The sequence below is a fragment of the Nothoprocta perdicaria genome, unplaced genomic scaffold (genome assembly GCF_003342845.1).
Source record: "Nothoprocta perdicaria isolate Ctin4 unplaced genomic scaffold, notPer1 scaffold_3, whole genome shotgun sequence".
NCBI lineage: Eukaryota > Metazoa > Chordata > Aves > Tinamiformes > Tinamidae > Nothoprocta > Nothoprocta perdicaria.
The window spans coordinates 5,338,274-5,355,444 of NW_020455532.1; the positions used below are offsets into that span (position 1 = coordinate 5,338,274).

Sequence of the window (17,171 nt, forward strand, 5' to 3'; positions counted from 1 at the left end):
AAACTCGTCTTCCTGACGTGACAAAAATCACGCTGCCCACCAGCTCCTCCCAGTGCTGCACAGCCCAAAGGCAGGTGAGCCAGTGGGTACYGACCTATTTCTGCTGCTCCAAACCACACACAGCCCTCAACTGCAGCTCCTGCTCCAAGTCACCTGCTCCAGCACCAACAGCAGCCGCTCCCCCTTCCCTCTAAGGGACCACCGAGTTCTTGTAAAGAAGWAACCAGTGCAAGCGTTGTTCTTGAATATGTATTTTTACTGAAAAAATCATTCATAAATTAACAAATACAAAAATGTACAAACACATGGGTAAATAAATGTAATGACACAACGGATTGCTTTGCCGAAAAGTGTGTGTGTCCGTGTTTTAAAACACTAGTCTTCAGTGCAAAAATGTCCCCCTGGCACCTCTTAAAAACATAACAGTAAGCTCAAAAGCCATGATGATGGAAAGATACTTTATAGTTTAAAGCCACTAGTGACTAACAGTGTGTTGCTCAGATGGTACCTCCCTTAGAGAAGTGGAGCTTTACAAATAATGAGCTGTAAATAAATAGTTTTGTAAATAAAACCCACATGGCTCATTTAATTAAAGAAAAGAAAAAAAATCAGCATTGAACAGAACCTGCCTCCTGCAGGGCTACAGACGGTGGTGACATGGAAGGGGCGAACAAGTGGCCTTGTTGAATCTCAGCTGCCAGAATATGTACAAGTTCTTTAATACGAGAATTTTTACACCATAATAGCACATGCGCTTGACAGTATGTTTTTAAACAGATACATTTACTATACAGTATTTGACATAGCTAATAACTTTAACAGTGCACATTTTTAAGATATTCCACATTTTAAAAAGGGAAAAAAAAATCCAACGTGATTAGAACAAAGGAACTATGAACAGTGATGTTGTTTTGGGGCGAAATGGACCCTTTTGTGCCAACCTTAAACGAGTGCATTTCTGAGCAGAGGTAATTGTCTTTCTTTGTTCAACACAAGGTGCAGCGGATGTCAGGTACACAAAGGCTGAGGATTCAAACTAAAGTAGTTTAACACCTACCCACACACACATGCATGATTCCTGCGGTAGTGAACTTGGACTAGTTGAAATACATTCCTTGTTTGAAGCACCATTAAACAAAGACAGGTTTCTAGCAACGTCTCAAGATTAAAGAAGTGAGGGGCAGGGCAACGAGGGTTTAGCATTTGAAAAGGGTCCACGTGAATCCGAGATCTAGATTCAGAAGCAAAAGTCTTTATTGCTATATGCRCCATAAAAAGCAAATCCTCACCTCTGCCTATGAATAACCATGTTGAATTCCCTCAGGAAGCAATTTTAAAGCACATGTAAATTCAAAGACTTTAAACCTAAGCTACAGGCTTATCAGCGCTTTTCAAGGGCAGCCTCACTGTCCTCTCATACTGCCTGATAAGATCGACACAACAAGAACTCCATGTTTTCTAAACTAACATTTTCTTGATACGTTTTAGGAATGCCCTGGGCAGTCACACCCACAACAGATGTGTATGGGGATCATACGTCCACGGAACCAAGAAAACCAATGTAAACCATGAAAAGTTAAGGAAACTGAAGGCAAACAATGCAATAAAAAAAAAAAGTTAAAGTACTTCTGAGGTCAAATACTCACAATTGTTATACATAAATACATAATTAAAACATAACCCCCCAAAGTATTATTTTTAAATCAGAGAGGTCCAGTAAAAATGACTGTGTACATGCTGTGTAACTCATGGGCTGACTTTCAAAGAAAGATGGAGGAGGGGAACTTTGTAAAGGTACAACCTCAAAATCCCAAATTAGTTGTAAAGGAGGAAGAGGAAGGGAAAAATGGGAGGGAAAWTTTCAAATTTAGATGATGGGATGTTGAACCAAGACCCTGAGTTCTTGGTACTCACGTTTTCATGAACTTCACCTATAAGTCCTTCATTTTTCTCACTATTCCTAATCTGCAGACAAACTACCCCACTCGCTGCACTTGTGCAAGTGCTTTCAGGTGGTTAAGGCTGATAGCCAAGTGTCCTACCTAGCTCTAACTTACATTAGTTCAGTGTACTGTTAAATTTACACAATAAATACAAAATACTATTCCATAAAACAAAACCCCAAACCATAATGTTACCGTAGAGGAATCGCTGCAGACTTGTTCACGGGGGGCGGGTGCTGTGAAGTGCAGCCAGCTGCCCCATCCCGAGGGCGGGAGAAGCCCCCCGAGGGTCTGTGAGCGGAGGCCGAGGCCTCCCGGCCTCCACAGGTGCCCAGGGGGTTGATGTCTGGGAACTTGACCACCCTGCCAAGATTGAGCTTGCCATCCAAGGGGCATCCACAGCAACAGGCAACGGATTCCATCCCCTATGGCTTTCAGGCTAATTTGTGTGTTATGCATCAGAAGTGACAGAAATGGGATTCCCTCTCCCCCTAAATATTCCCATTTCCTCCCTCTCCCTGGTAAGCACCACCCGCGTGATTTCTGCAATGAGTGATGACATRGCTGCATTTATCCACTGCTACATTTTAAAGTTTAGGGCCCTGTTCCACGAACATTTATGCATATGCATAGCTTAAATCATGCAAGCAGTCTCACTGGCTGAAAAGGGAACAACTTGCACAAGTACAGTGATGCACACACAAGTGCTTACAGAATCCAGGACTAAAATAAGTGACCTTATGTAAACCTCTAGCTTGGATCTGAACCATAGAAGAAAATAAAAAGGGGCAATTTACACAGCATATTTACACTTACACTTCTTTAAGAAGCGATTCTGTTGTATATACTTCAAGCAGGTCATTTAAAAAACCGCACAAACATAGAACGGTATCAGAAGTCTTGTTTGATCTCCCAGCTGGGGCAGTTGCTTCCGACCGTGCCAGTCGGGAAGCCAGAGTCACTGGGCCGAGCCGGCTCGCAGGGAGGGACGCGGGTCYGCGTCGGGCCCCGGCGCTGGAGATGCTGGAGGTGGAATGTGAGACGAGAGCAGCAGTTCAAATCGTTGTCCTGAAACCCGGAAAGCGAGTGGCGGGAAAGGAAAGAGACTGCTGAGCTCGCTGCACGAGTATCGGGTTGGATTGGTACAGCAAGGACAATTTGTGCGTGCGCTTTCAGCCTTATTCTCCAAAATACTGTGATCCTTCATTAGCCAAAGTATTTCTTGTCCTTGATAACCCTTAGAAAAGAAAGTCTAAAGCGGCGCTTTCTTGGTGAAGGGCAGAGCAAAGTTATTTTCTCCTCTTAATATTCGCTCACCAGAGCCAGCTCTGGTGTCAGGTTAACAGTGATGTTCTTATACAATGCGTCATACGTGACGTTTGGAAAGTAGTTCAAGTTATTGAGGCCGTCCAGGGCTTGCCTTTCTTTCGACTTCCTCAGCAAGGCGTACCTGTTTGGAGAGAGCAAGAGACCATTGGATTCACTTCCCTGCACTGCACGGAGCTGCACACAGTCTGGCTGACAGATGCAGAAACACGCCTACAAGAGTTGACCCCTATCCAAAGCCACAAACCAAAATGTCTGGGCCCTTGTTAAAGCTGCCTGTCATCTTTTACCTGCTCCTCCATGTAAACACCCCAAATGCTTTAGAAAGTTGGAGCCCGTGAAGTGACAGGGAAGAAAGTCATTCAACATCTGCCTCCCCAAAGCCAGGAGTGCTCCCCAGCCAGCGAGCCTCTCAGAGAAGAGCGGAAGCCAAAAGGTGATGTGGACATTTCTGAGGAAACTGGGTGGCCCCCCCAAGCAGGGACTGTCTGCAAGTGAGGGGCGATGAGGAAGTAAAACTAGAACAATCTTATTTTGGGGAAGGAAACTGCTGCTGAAGCACAAGAAGGGCCTCGATCAAGTTTGGGCACAGCACAACTAGACACAAGACCTGAGGCGGGAGGGGGAAACAAGGCAGGAGCCCCTGGGCAAGCCAGGACTGCAGACGAGCTGTAGTGCAGTGCAGCCACGCTGAGCACTGGGAAGCAGGGACTGGGACCCCGAGGGGCTGGGAGACGGCAAGAACACCAGGAATTCACAGGGCACGAGGAAGAGGAAGATGTGGGGTTGGGCAGAATAAGGAAGGAGCAATGCTAGCTTCAAAGAAGTCACTTCTTTCCAGTGAAGATGGAAAGTGCTTTGTGGGATGTGGGGCCGGGTTCTCCGGCTGCCGGGGAGAGCTGCAGTGCTGCTGGGCTGCGGAGAGCTGGGAACAAAGCGGCTGCAGCGCTGCGAGCTGGACAGAGGGAAAAACCACCCTGCAACRCGCCCAGGCAGCAGCGGGGCTGGCTGGGCCTGCAGCAAGACTGCCCTCGGCAGCGGAGCGAGCAGCCGGAGCAAGGGTGTTAAGCTCAGCCCCACGCTTTGCTGCTCTGCGTYGCAGATCTCGCCCCGGACCAGCGGATCCAGAGCTAAGCTGCTCCCTAAACACGGCTCATGGCTGCAGCCAGGAGGGAGCTGGGAAGCGTCAGTTCAAGGGGCTTCGTGGTGGTTGAAGAGATGCTGTCTCCTTCCTCCCTGCGAGCGCGAGGAGCGACAGACTAGGGAGCCCTCGGCTCCCACTGCCCAGGGCTGGCAACATCCCAGCACGAGGACTCATCCCGCTGCAGTTCAGGCTTTCAGGGATTTGACTGAATGTGGCTTTTATTAAAAAAAAAAAAAAAAGAGAGACTTCCCTGATCTTTGCAAGAGTGAAACAAGAACTACCTCTTGCCAGCTGTACTGTCCAACACAGGAATGAAAATTAGAGCCAATGCGTGCGTATAACCTTAAAAGGAAACTCCCCAAAGAAGTAATTCACTATCAGAAAAGACTGAAGATCAGCACAAAAGTTCATTTCTCCTCTGAATTCGCAGCTAGTTCAAAGAGGCTTTGCAAACAGGCCCTCCTTGCTGCCCCTTCTCCTGCCAGCAGCAGACAGGAGCCCCTGTTCAGAACAAAGCTTGCACTATGCAGCAGCTCGTGATCTACCACTGCTAATTCCTGCAGTTGTTTAAACAACAACAAAATAAATAAATAAATGGGAAAAAAATTAAAGACAAAAAGATATTTCTGTTATTTTTGTTGCAGTTTTTGGAAGACTCAAATTCCACCAGGGCCCTTCACTGCATTCAGCCATTCACTGAACCATTTAACTCTCAGAAACAGTTCTGGCTCATGGATGRGAGAATCGGAGCCCTCCTGGAAAGCACCAGGGAGAATTTAACTTTCTGAGGGAATAAAAGGCAAAGAGTTTGCCCAGTGTTTGAGCTCCTATGTACAGGGACAGTTATTCCTCCTCTCAGATCTCCCTCGTCTCATAAGAGGGCAAGTTCTGGACTTAAGACAAGTTCTGGACTCTGCATATTGACCCCAGCTTGGGGTGAAGAGGCAGCAGCAACAGAACTGGCACGTAGGGCAGCATCACGACCAGAGTTGCTCYATCTCAGCACTCTCTGTGCCAGGGGCTGCACACCAGCTCCCCATCACATATTCCCTTACGGGACGAAAACAGCGTGAGCAGCACCCTCCAACTCAACACACAGGCTACTTCCCACTGCTGGAGAGCGATGGAGCAGGGAGAAGTTGCTTCTGCAGCAGCAGCAGAACTTGTAATGCAAACTCAGTGTTTCTATTTGACTCTGTTAGTACTTCCAGAGACACCTGATGCTTTAGCAACGCTACACCAGGAGAGTGCTCTGCTATCTGCCTCCTGCAAGCCAAGCAAGACTTCCTGAAACAACATCTGAATCAGAATCTTCTAGAAATAAATAAATAAAAACAAAAACCCACAAACACTCCACACAGAAGGTGCTTTGATATACCCAGGATTAGCTACTCCTTTAGAACCAACTCTCTCCAGACACAGGCGATGTCCCAAGCCTGTTAAGCCATGCTGCACGGCTGACAACCCGGGCTCTTGGACGATGTTCAAGAAGCTGCAACACAAAGGAAGGACCCCTTGTCTAGGGATGGAGGGCACTAAATGTGCCAGAGGAATCTAGGCCTCCTGCCTCCCTTATCCTCCTGCAGTTCCCTCAGAGCACAAGTTAAGGCTGTAATTGTGCCCAGGCAGCTGCAGAAAACCTTGTACATGGTTCAGACTTTTTTTTTTTTGGAAAGAATCCCAAAGCCCTTTAAAGTTTCACTTGCCTTCCTAGGAACTGCACTTCTCCCCGATGATGGTGGGGAATCGATTTGTATTTCCCCGTGTCTCCTTCTGGTCGAGTCACCGAATAGCCTGCRTACTGCACTCTGTATCAGAAAAGGGAGAGACAAAAAGAAAAGGGCGGGGAAAAAAATAACTGTTGCATTTGCTCTGCCTTCAGTGCTTGCCAAGGCTGCGCAATTAGTGCTCTTACAGTTCCTCCAGTAACCGTAGCTTTGTCTTTCCACCAAGCAGATAAACTGTGCAAATCCCCCCACACCAGTCTAAGCTCCAGGCGAGTTACGCCGCGCTCAGCACCTCAAGGTTTCAAGAGTTCACGCAGGGATTACTTTGACATCACCATCATGGGATATCRCACACGGGGCCAGTAATTTCACAAGCAGTGCTTCCCTGTCAGCATCCAATCTATTGCCTGAGCAGGCTGGAATGCCACCCACTCAAGTGCATTTCCCACCAAATCACTTAAACAGGCCAGCACACAGGGTGCAGCCCAGGCCAGCAGGGGCTGCAAGAGATGAAAATAATTCTCTCCATAGCATATCCAGCCTTCCCCATATAACGTCAAATGTAAAGTCAATCTAATGGACCAGAAAGACTCGGCAGGTGAATGGCCAGCCACCCATGGGAGCTCTGCCCGTCACCCCGCTGGGGACACGGCGCGAGCCGCGGCGCTACCTGTTCCAAAGGTCATCATCCTCTCCGCCCCAGCCCCAGAAGGCGTTGGGGAAGCCATTGATTTTCTGGAACTGCTCCACAGTCAGGCCACTCACTCCTCCAAAGAACTCATTGTACGGGAGCCTGCACGGGAGACAAGGGGTTAGTGGAGGGCGCAGGGAAACGGCCGCCGCAGCCGGTCCGGGCTCATCCRACTGCCAGCTCCAAGTTTTCCAGAGCTGCCCTTCCCCCAGTTGCAACGAGCAAAACCCATGAGCTACAAAAATGTTTTCTTGTATTTCTCTTTTTACATTTATTTTGTACAAAGCTTGGGAAAGAACCCAGAATTGATTTTCTGTCCCTTTAAGAAAATATATATCTAACATTGGCTTCTTATCTCTTCCTATRGCACGGAGGAACACTGGTGCTTACAGATACATGTACTTATCCAGCTTGGCTGCAAAGTGTCTTGGCATCTGTCCACATCCATAATAGTTACGGTCGTTCTCTGGTATGTGGTCCACATCGTGAAAGATGAGACAATCCCAGTCCAGGTCCTTCATTGCTTCCCGAAAGCCAACGTTGAAGAGCATGGCACGGTTAAAGGGCTGGTTACCAGCCTAGGAGAGACAGAGTTTCTTCTCAAGGGAAGCCYGATACGAGCTCGCCTGCTCGTATCTAAATAAGACTTCTAAATAAGAATGAGAATCCAAAGTGCCATTGACCCTAATTCCACTGCTCMACAGAAGTGGTGATATTGGGTCAAYATCACCAGTTCCTCTGTATCAAGACTTAAATAAGACTTAGAATATTCTATCCAGTGTATAATTGCAAATAAACAAACAAATAAATGGATGTTGAATTGTTATTACTCTTATTACTGTGATACTCCCCTCAAAAACCAAACAAACTACACACAAAACCCCAGTTTACTCTAGCTCTTTACCTGTTGCTGTCCAAAAGGCTAATTTTGGTGGAGAAATAATTTTGGTGGCATGTTAAGAGGGACAAAAAATTTCCAATGTCTCCTCCCAAACAGAGTTTAAAAAAATCTAGATCTTTATTTTTCAGATGAAAGTCAGTCTCTAACTTCCCAGCTGCACCACTTTGGTACCGCGTGGCATGATTTCAGCTTCGCAACATGAGCTCAGAAGCAATCATAGGCAAACCTTCTAACCCTGCGGCCCCGCGAGCTCGCAGGTACGGCACGACGAGCCGGCGCTCGGGCTCGCGTTTCTATCGCCGTGCGTGTCATATRCTCCAGGTCAATCCCCAACAAACCAGCTGGGAAGCCCCCACCCCGCGCGGGCCGACCTACCTGCTCAACAACGTAAAAGGCGAACTGTAAGCGTTGCCGCTGCAGCATTGGAATCAGGTGTCTGAACAGGACGGGAAGGTGCTCGTAGCGGTTGCGGAATGGAATCAGGATGGCCACCTGGACGGGAAAGGATTCCTGTCACCACACCARGGCAGAGCGCTCCTGGCAGCCCGCAGAGACCCCCAACCTCCCCATCACTGCTGATTGGAAATTTCGGTATTTGCCTTTTGGGAAACAGTTGCTCCTGAGAGATTAAATCTATTCCTGGCCTTCAGGAATAGAGCCTAAGAGCCTCCATTCTGAGGTCTTCTACCAACCAAGCCAAGAGCAAGAGCAAGGCCAGGTCCTGGCACCAAACTGCCCAGAGGCCTCCACCCTCCAGACAGGAATCCCCAGTGATGCCACCTCCCTCTCTGGGMGAGATGTCCCCAGAGCAGAGAGCAGGGCGAGCTGGATGCTCGCGGCTGGCAGCCTCCTCAGCAGTCCTTGCAGAGGGGCACAGTGACTCGGGCGTCACCACCGCAGCCTCCGTCCCAGCGCTCTGCTGCTCCAGGCTCCACAGCACTGTGCTGCAGGGAGCTCTGTGCCCATTTGCCTGGAGCTGCAGCTCTTCGAGGCTGGAAATGCTGGAGCTCCCCACTAACACCTCCCCGCCGCCAGCCAGGACCCTCCTGCTGCACCCAGCAGTGGCACCGGCGTGGCCTTCCCAAATCCCCCCCTCACCTTCCAGCGCGGCACGCAGTCGCTCGGCTTCCAATGGCCTCCCAGCTTGATAGAGGGGTCTTTTGAGAAGAACTGGTGGATATCTTCCATCGTGATTTCGCTCATATTTACATCAATGGGGCCCTCTGCGGAGGCAGTGGAAAGAGGCAGAGGTGAGAGTTCCCATCCGAACACGCAGAGGTGCCGCTTGGCTCCTTCCCCACTTGGAGCTCTGCCCAACTTCACTCCTGCTTGCATCAAGTGCTAGGGCCAAACACAGGCTGGTCTTTTCCAGACGCCAAAGATGACAGGGAATCCCACTGGCAGGGCTCAGCCTCCCCGCTCCGCRGCTCGGCTCTGCCCAAGCCTTGGTGCTCCTTGCTGCACCAGGCTCTCCGCACTGCAAACCCAGCACCTCTCCGGACCTGCCGCAGCCGAGGGGAACCCAGGCCCAGCTTTGCTCGGGGGGCTCAGCGGTACCTCCTGSCCTACAGCACCGGGGCTGGGGCCGGCCCAGCCAGCCCGAGGGACAGCGGAGCAACCGCTCTACCGCCCGCCAGCCCAGCACTGGCGATGGGAAGGGGCTGGCCAGGCCTTTCCACCAACCCACKGGGCACAATYCCTCCTTTGTTCGTATCTGCCGAGYGACGGGCTCCTGCCCCAGAAAGGAGAAGTGCCTCAGACACAGCAGCGATTAACTTGGGCGATCYGGTAAACAATGATTTCCCAGAGGAAAAGCACGGCTGCAGAACAGCCCGTCCATTCATTGCCCTGCTCCCGCCCTCAGACAGGTGCTAAAGGGAAAAAGGTGAAACATAACTCAGCAGGAGGGGAAGGATGCCAAAACACAAAGCCCAGAAACATGCAGGAGCAGGTAAAGGGGGTGCCGGGGCTGCAGCTACAGTAGAAATTCCGGGCCCCTCACAGGGGATGCTCCAGGCTCGGGTGCCGGCCTCCCAAAACCYGGCATGCACAAACTGTGTGGGCACTGAAGGGGCCCCAGCTGGGACAGGGGCTGGACACGAGCCAGGACGAGGGCTGCAACGTCAGAGATGGGGCACAGAGCTACTCACTCATAGAAGGGAGTCTCTCGGGACAGGTATGGTTTGGGAAGTAGGTAAAATCTTCAGGAAGAAAAGTTGTGGCTTGCAGAAAGGTTTCGTTGTGATTCAAATCAAGAGGATAATCTAGGGTGGGGAAAAAATAGGAAAAAAAAAAAGAGAGAAAAAAATCTACTTAAAGTGCAGGTCTTTGGTCTCTTCAGCCAGGTCCCCACGTCACTGCCCACACAGCCCTTCACCTGTCCCCAAAGCCACCCGGGCATCCCCACGTTGAGCAAGTCCTCATCTCCTCATCTCTGCCACCACCCGACTGGGCTTCCCCCCTGCACCCTCAAAAGACCATGGGACGTCAGGGGAAACCCTGTGGGCACCAGCCGGGCCCCACCGCAGAACCAGCCTCGTTCCTCGTCCAAGAGGGACTCGGATCTTCACCTCCAGGCAGTGCAAACAGATCACATGGTCCTTGGGAAGTTATAAAGTTATTTTACACTTTGTCCCTGAAAGGCTGCAGGAGAGACGAAAGGGGAAGTGCTCCTCAGTGGCTCCTCTCTAAGCTGGCCTTGCAGGAGAACAGTCCCTAAGCACATGTGCTAGCATTGCTGGGAGCAGAGCCTTTTAAAAATACCATCCATTACATCACACGGCCATTCACTTGGTTGGCACCACATGGCATTACCACAGTCCAGGAGGTCAGTGGCACCCACAAGAGCTTATTTCCTCAAAGCCCTCATCCTTTCAATTCCTTTTGCCTCATGAGTAAAAACCCTTCAACACACTCCACCTCCGGACATTTAGGAAAGCTTTGGGGTAACTACAAAGCTCCTGCTTTTGACACCACACAAATGCACCAGTTTTGCATGAGGCTTCTTCAGGCAGGCATGGCCTTCAGATGAGGTACTAGAAAAGTCTGCCCGATGGAGCAGTGTATCAACTACTGCTGAGGATGGTGCTGCAGCTCCGCTTTYTGAGAGGAACAAAAGCCTATTGGAGGGTTTGCCTGGGGATCCCAGGGCACCAGGGACAGGAGCCTCGACCTTAGCACATCTCATTCCCACAGGAGCCCCAAAAGCAGCTCTTTGGGGCCACGAGCACTCGGTCCCATGGCACAGCAGAAGCCTGACACAGACCAGCTCCTTCATGCTCCTGACCCACGAGGTCAAGCTCGCCAGATGCATCCCAGCCCCCTTAGCCTTAAAGAGCATTTAATACTAGCAGCTGTGAGCAGAACAGCAGTCACTAACTGACCCGAAGCAAGAGCCATCCCGGGTTCTCACAACCCCGCTACAAAGCAGCTGTTATTCGGGCACCTATAGACAAGGCAGGTTTCGTGTTTCCCCCTCCCCAGAGCCGTCTGAGCAGCTGAGCTGCGGCTGCAGGTGACCTGCTGGCACAGGGCACGCTGCGAGCACGCACGCAGCATCTGGAGTTATTTTACTAAACCCTGAAAACTGCCCTGTTTTCAACGCAGCAGTTATAACTGTTCAAATAATTAAAGTATGTACTTAGGTTCAAAAGATATCAATACAAAGGAAGTCTCACGTATTTCATACCGAGAGCAATCTACAGTGTAGTGAAAAGAACTAACCTTAAGAGTTAAGGATCTACATTTGATTTACTTTAAGATATGCACATTTCAGTAATTGCATAAACATACTGTGATCTTCATAGCATAAAGGGTGTAGCAAAAGAGAATAATAATAATAAAAAAARTCATACTTCAAAGCTATCTYAARGCAGGGAAGAAGGAATAATTTAAACTTTGTAAAGGAAAGCAGGGAAGGTTGTCTTTACCTGCAATGTCAAAAATCTTTCATTTAGATCTGCAAAGACAACTCATTACCCAGCCTGATATTTCTGCTTGCTCTCTTCTACTGGCAYATGGTATCACCTCAGCAGCACCTTTAATTTGTTAGACTGAGCAGCACCCAAGCTATCTCAGCCAGACCCAAGACAGACTTGCAAACAGAATTGCAGGGCTTTCCAAATACAATAGCTGTTATTTTAGATGCTCGCTACYGCTGTGACTAAATTCCAATAACCAGTTCCCATTAAACTCCTATCACTAGGATACAGCTCTTGATATTGCTCGGCCCTCTATCATGAGCTGACAACACAGAGCAATGCATAAGTGCTTTATGCATAAGTGCTGCCCTTTTTCACTTGCTGAAGCACAGAAGAGACACCTCTTCGCCCAGAGAATAGGAAATTGCTTATTGCATCCGTTATCAAACACTTTTAAAGTTATTAAAATAAAGCAGTTTATAGAAAAATAAACTAAGGGCACAAAATAAAGTGTAGAAACACACTGTGCTTGCAGCAGACTCAGTGGCACCCTGCCAGTCAGTGCTGGGCATCGTTTGTCATTGCCTAGGAATCAAGGCCAGGGAGCCCCATGCACAGGGCAGTGCTGTGTGACGAGCCACTCCATTTGGGCTGTGTCTGGGGGACAAACGTGACACTTSGGAGAGGCTGCTGCTCAGGAAGCTTTAGCAGCATCCTGACTCCCAGGTGCTGTCTCATGCCTGGAGAAGGGACCCAGCTGACAAGTGGGTCTGATGAGCCAAGAAGTGGTTTGGGAGCTGCATATTGCCTTATTTGTCACCTCCAGAAGGCAGCAAGAAGGTTGCATTTTGAGCAAAGCAGCTCTAGAAAACAGGGACGCCTTCCCAAAGTCATAACCAGCATCATGCTCCTTGGCCCTCTCACCAGGGAGGTCACACAGGGATGTCRCATAGGAGCTGCGCACATTGAAACTGTCCTTACTGCTCCAAGCTTTCCAGACATAAGCGGGTATAAATCCAGGTTTGCAGAACTGAAATGGATCCGAAGCATGAGCAAAGCCATTTATTTCAGCAGCAGCAGTAGTAACGGTTTTAGAGCTGMTAATGTGGTAACTATTTCCCTGTCCACTGCACCCAGGCAAGATTTGGAGCAGCTCTGAGGAGGGCAGCAGGCAACAAGGCTCAAATGGACACCGGGGCTTTGCTCACCTCGAGCAGCAGCAGGAGAGGAGCTGACCTCCCTCCCCTTCAGTCCTCACTAGCTACATCCTCTTGCCTCTTATGGTTGATGTTTCCAGCCTTAAAACAGATAAAGCTGGTAGCTCTGGCTGACTTCAGCACTAGAGAAGACTAAGCAGGGTGCAACTTACTTGCAAAGTTTGGCAATTCACCCTTTCTTCACCTTTCCTACTCAAAGTGCAGCCAAACCGGGAAAACAGCCACGTCACCTACTCAGTACATCAGGAATGGATGCTTTTCCAGAGGGGAGACTGAACAGCAAGGATATTGCAGTCCTTCTACTGCAGGAAGAAATTTTAAAGGTAGAAGTTTTATCAGCCCTCACTGAGGAAACCTGTCCTGGGTTCCTGCTCAAGTGCAGAGCTCATTTGACAATCACGAGCATCACCAGAGCCTAATGGTGCTCCTGACTCACTAGTTACATGTAAACACACGCAAACAGTGTCTCAACACGACACCTGCCTGCCCTGCCCTCCGTTGCAAGGAAATGCCTCGCGCTGTTATATGCAAACATGCACATTTCTGCTTCCGCATACCCTGTTTACACCAAAACTTATGTCACATCTATGCCAGTAAACCTTTTCCTAGCATCACAGAATCATGGAAAATAGTCAGGAGTCAGAGCCTGTTACTCTCATCCCTTCCTTCCAGAGTTCAATATATTGCTTATGGCAGAGCTCCAGCCAAGACATTCTGGTTCAGCCTTGCAAGGGGAGAGCAGAGTTTGAGCACAGGCTCTTTTGTGTACATGAGGCAATAGTTGCATGCATGAGTGTGTGAAAGTATTTTAAAATGCAAAGCTAGACCCTTGCACAACTATTTTTCGAAGTCTTTATCCCCAGATAAGAGATGGAGCTAATAGGCTCAATTCCTCAAAAGCAAAGAGACTTTTAGCGCAATATCCAGTCATTTGAGACCTTTCAAGATTTCTACCCTTTACACAAGTTAAAAGGATTTGAATAAATAATAATAAGCAGAAAAAAAGCAATTAGTGTTCCCAGCCCACACTTACAAACATAGATAAATTTCTTTAATGGAGAGTGGTTCAGGTCAAGATGAAGTTTCCAGGGAAGAGGGAAACACTGATTAAAGTGGCAATTATGAAAGGCACACCTGAGTCATTCACACTGCTGTTCCTCTTGGCATAGGCACTGCGGACCACCTGCTCGTAGACCTGAGCTCCTATTGTCCTCATGTTCTCCCGGATCATGATGCCCTGGGCTTGCATCATGAAGAGGTAGGTGTTCACTGCAAGGAAACAGAAAAGAAGTATTTCCATGAGCAACCATTCTTAGGGGGAAGAAATACAAAAGAGAAATATGAGTCTCCTGGAATCCTTCCCAGCACTTGACTTCCTTTTGGCTTCCTCCCACCATGAGGATTCCCACGAGGGAATGAGGGTCACGTGTGCTGAGGTTACCTGATAAAAGCTAGGAAAGGTGCACGRGTTTTCCAGTGTAGGCATGAGCCGTGATTTGAAACTTGTCCGATTAACAAGAGGAACCTACATGGCTATTGCTACCAGTGCAGGCTGTAATTCAGCACGAGAGGTTAAACAGCAATACCCCTTGCTGCGCAAGCACCGAGGCCTAATTATAAGGTATCATTAGATGAGGAAACTCAACCACACGACCGGATGAGAAAATCCCTTCTCAGACCACAGGGAAGCATCATCTAAGATAAGAACAATTTCATTTTCRCAATCTTTGAGCTCGCCTTAAAGGTCACTATTTGGCTAGTGCTTGAAGTGAGGGCCTGCCAGCCTTGCCCAGCTTTGCCTTTCAAGCTGCCCCCAACACCCAAACACCTCAGCCCTGAGGCTTCTGGCACTTCCTCTGCTTAAACTCTCTTCTGGTGATAATGTCACACCGTGTTTTCACAACACTGAAYCTAAGGTGCTCTAACACCCAGATCATCTGCTCTGCCTGTTCATAGTCTCATTCACTGGTGTTACTGACAAAACATGTACTTTGTGCCAACCAACACCAACCAGCAACACCRCAGTGACAGCCTATGTGCTGTATCCTGCACGGCCACCTTGGTAGTCAAGAGCTATTAGGTATGTTCAGCAAGAGAAGAGAGAGGGCAAAGGCAGCCTTTAAATAATACCCTCCTGCTCGTGCTTCTAGCAAAACCCCTGCCCGTTCCAGCCAGGCAGCACTTTGCTCAAGCCACCTCTCAGGGGACAGCCCTTCTGGCCAGTGACCCTGGCCGTTTTTCTCACTATCACACATTTTCCATTGCCCATTACCTCATGTTGCTGCTCTGACTCYACCTGCTCTGGTTTCAGCTAAGCTGACGTGTGGTGCTCGCAAGGACTAGTCCCAAAGCAAACAAGGTYGGACACAACCCTCGCGACGTCAGCAGCTCCCTGCCGCACGAGACGCTCACCCGCGGCCCCACAGCAGAGCCTCCAGCCCCGTTTTACCTCCCATCTGTACCTCTGTTTTCACTGGATTCAAATATTACACTTAATAATGAAGTCTTCAAGTTGGGAAAGATGGAAAGAAAGAAAATCTAGAAGGCTAATCCTATAAGTATACAAAAATCAAAGCAGACTATAAGAAAGACACCAGGCAGGCTGAAAAGACTGACAAGACAAGGGATCAACGGAGATCCGCTGCCTGGGAGGGCAGTAACCAAGGAATTGCCCCCCAGCTGGTTCTCTGTACCAGACATATCACAAGCCTGTAACAGCCTGACATGGGTGGCTGCTGGTGCCAGGAAGCTAAAACTCYCTGCTGAAGTCATCACAAGCCCAGATTAGATAGGGCATCCTGGACATTGTACCAGTATCAGAGAGCAAGGTCGTTGCACAAGCACTACCTACTTGACAAACAGACTCAAGTTTTATTTCCTTTTATACGACAGAATTCAAGTCAATCTCTGGAAAGGTTGCTGAGGTGTATTTCCCAATCACAGTTTTTCCCCTCGCCACCTTACGCAAATATTTGAAAGGGCACCTGAGCTCGGGAGTCATTAGTCATGCCCATGCAGAGCAGGTCTCTGAGCTGCCTTYAGGAATCCCCCAATAGATTTTTCAACGCACTATGCAAGAATATTTTCCTTGTGTCTGTCCTCTTTCAGCGTTCGTGTCCAGATGAACAAGCCACCAACATCAAGCAATTTAAAACTGCTACCCTCAAGCCCAGATAACGCTGAAGATTAATAACTGCTTCCATTGTTTCACCTACAGCTTGTCATTCCAGAGCCTGGAGCCAGGGCTCCATGCAGGCRGGCTGGAGGCAACGTCTCCTCGATGACAGAAAGCTTGAGCAGCTCAAGGTGTTGAAATGTGCAAGAATATTGAAACAAGGCACAAAAAGTGCTTGGCAACTAAATTGCTTCAAATGCCAGGTTAAATGCATWCTTCCAGTCCCCCCTCTCCTACTCATCTTGTGGCAGTGACAGCAGTAGCAGTTACAGGAGYGTGTAATGCAAATGCAGAGTCATCCACAAGGATTAATTTGCCCCAAATTTTTCAGCTGAAGCAGCTTTCCCAGCCCGGTTAGGCTTTATCCGAGTAATTTATTACAGCAGCACAGCAGTAAGCAGGAGTTGCTTGAGCCAAAGCTCTACCTAAATTCACTTCATTAACCTGCCCTGTTCTGGGGCTACCTACATAACAAGGAGTCATTATTGGATGGCTCCATGACCACTGCAGAATAAACACGTGCCCTCATGCAGTTTCTTGGCAAGATGCTCCTGCAGMGCCTATAGACACACACAGCAAGGCCTGCAGTGGGGCAGAAAGAAGGGGACTTCACCCTAGAAGCCCCAAGGGACAATCTCCAAGGACACTTTAAGGCACCAGCACATTAGCAACCTTACAGACCCTGCACATAAAGCCTCGTGCACAGCCCAAGACCCTGCTGTGCTCGCAGGAGGTGCTCGGTCCGTGAACAGGGCTCGTGTCAGCCCCGACTGCAAGGCGAGATTTAGGGAAATGAGAGTCCCTTTAAAAAGGAAAGCATTAGAGGAAATGAGTTATTTAGGGTTTAGTGGTGAATAAGCCATGGGGCTGGCACATACTTGTGGGTTGGAAGAGGAGGTGCGGGACAGCGGGGACGCAGGTCACGGGGCGCATGGAGTTGGCTGGCAGCTCCCGCGCTAGCTCCACAGCCTGCACGGCTGCGAGGGCAGCAGGCTCCTGTGGAGAGGCTGGGAGAACAGCCTGCGCTGGCTGCCTTGAGCTCCTGCCCACGGCAGCTCCTGCCGGCAACGGCATCCCCAGCACCAGGAGCACTGAGTCCAGCTGAGACCCTGATCATAAAAATGGGG

The 17,171-nt window shown here is 49.2% G+C and overlaps 1 protein-coding gene across 1 annotated transcript; it reads right to left on the reverse strand.

The window, feature by feature from the left end:
• Positions 1-2,266: 2,266 nt before the first annotated feature.
• B4GALT5 (beta-1,4-galactosyltransferase 5) lies at positions 2,267-16,948 on the reverse strand. The gene is made up of 9 exons (XM_026042076.1): positions 16,923-16,948; positions 14,004-14,138; positions 9,883-9,996; positions 8,831-8,955; positions 8,108-8,224; positions 7,222-7,409; positions 6,811-6,933; positions 6,120-6,221; positions 2,267-3,393 (listed from the first exon to the last, which is right to left on the reverse strand). Coding segments are annotated over exons 1-9 (1,053 nt in total). The 5' UTR covers positions 16,924-16,948; the 3' UTR covers positions 2,267-3,245.
• Between the last annotated feature and the right edge of the window lie 223 nt (positions 16,949-17,171).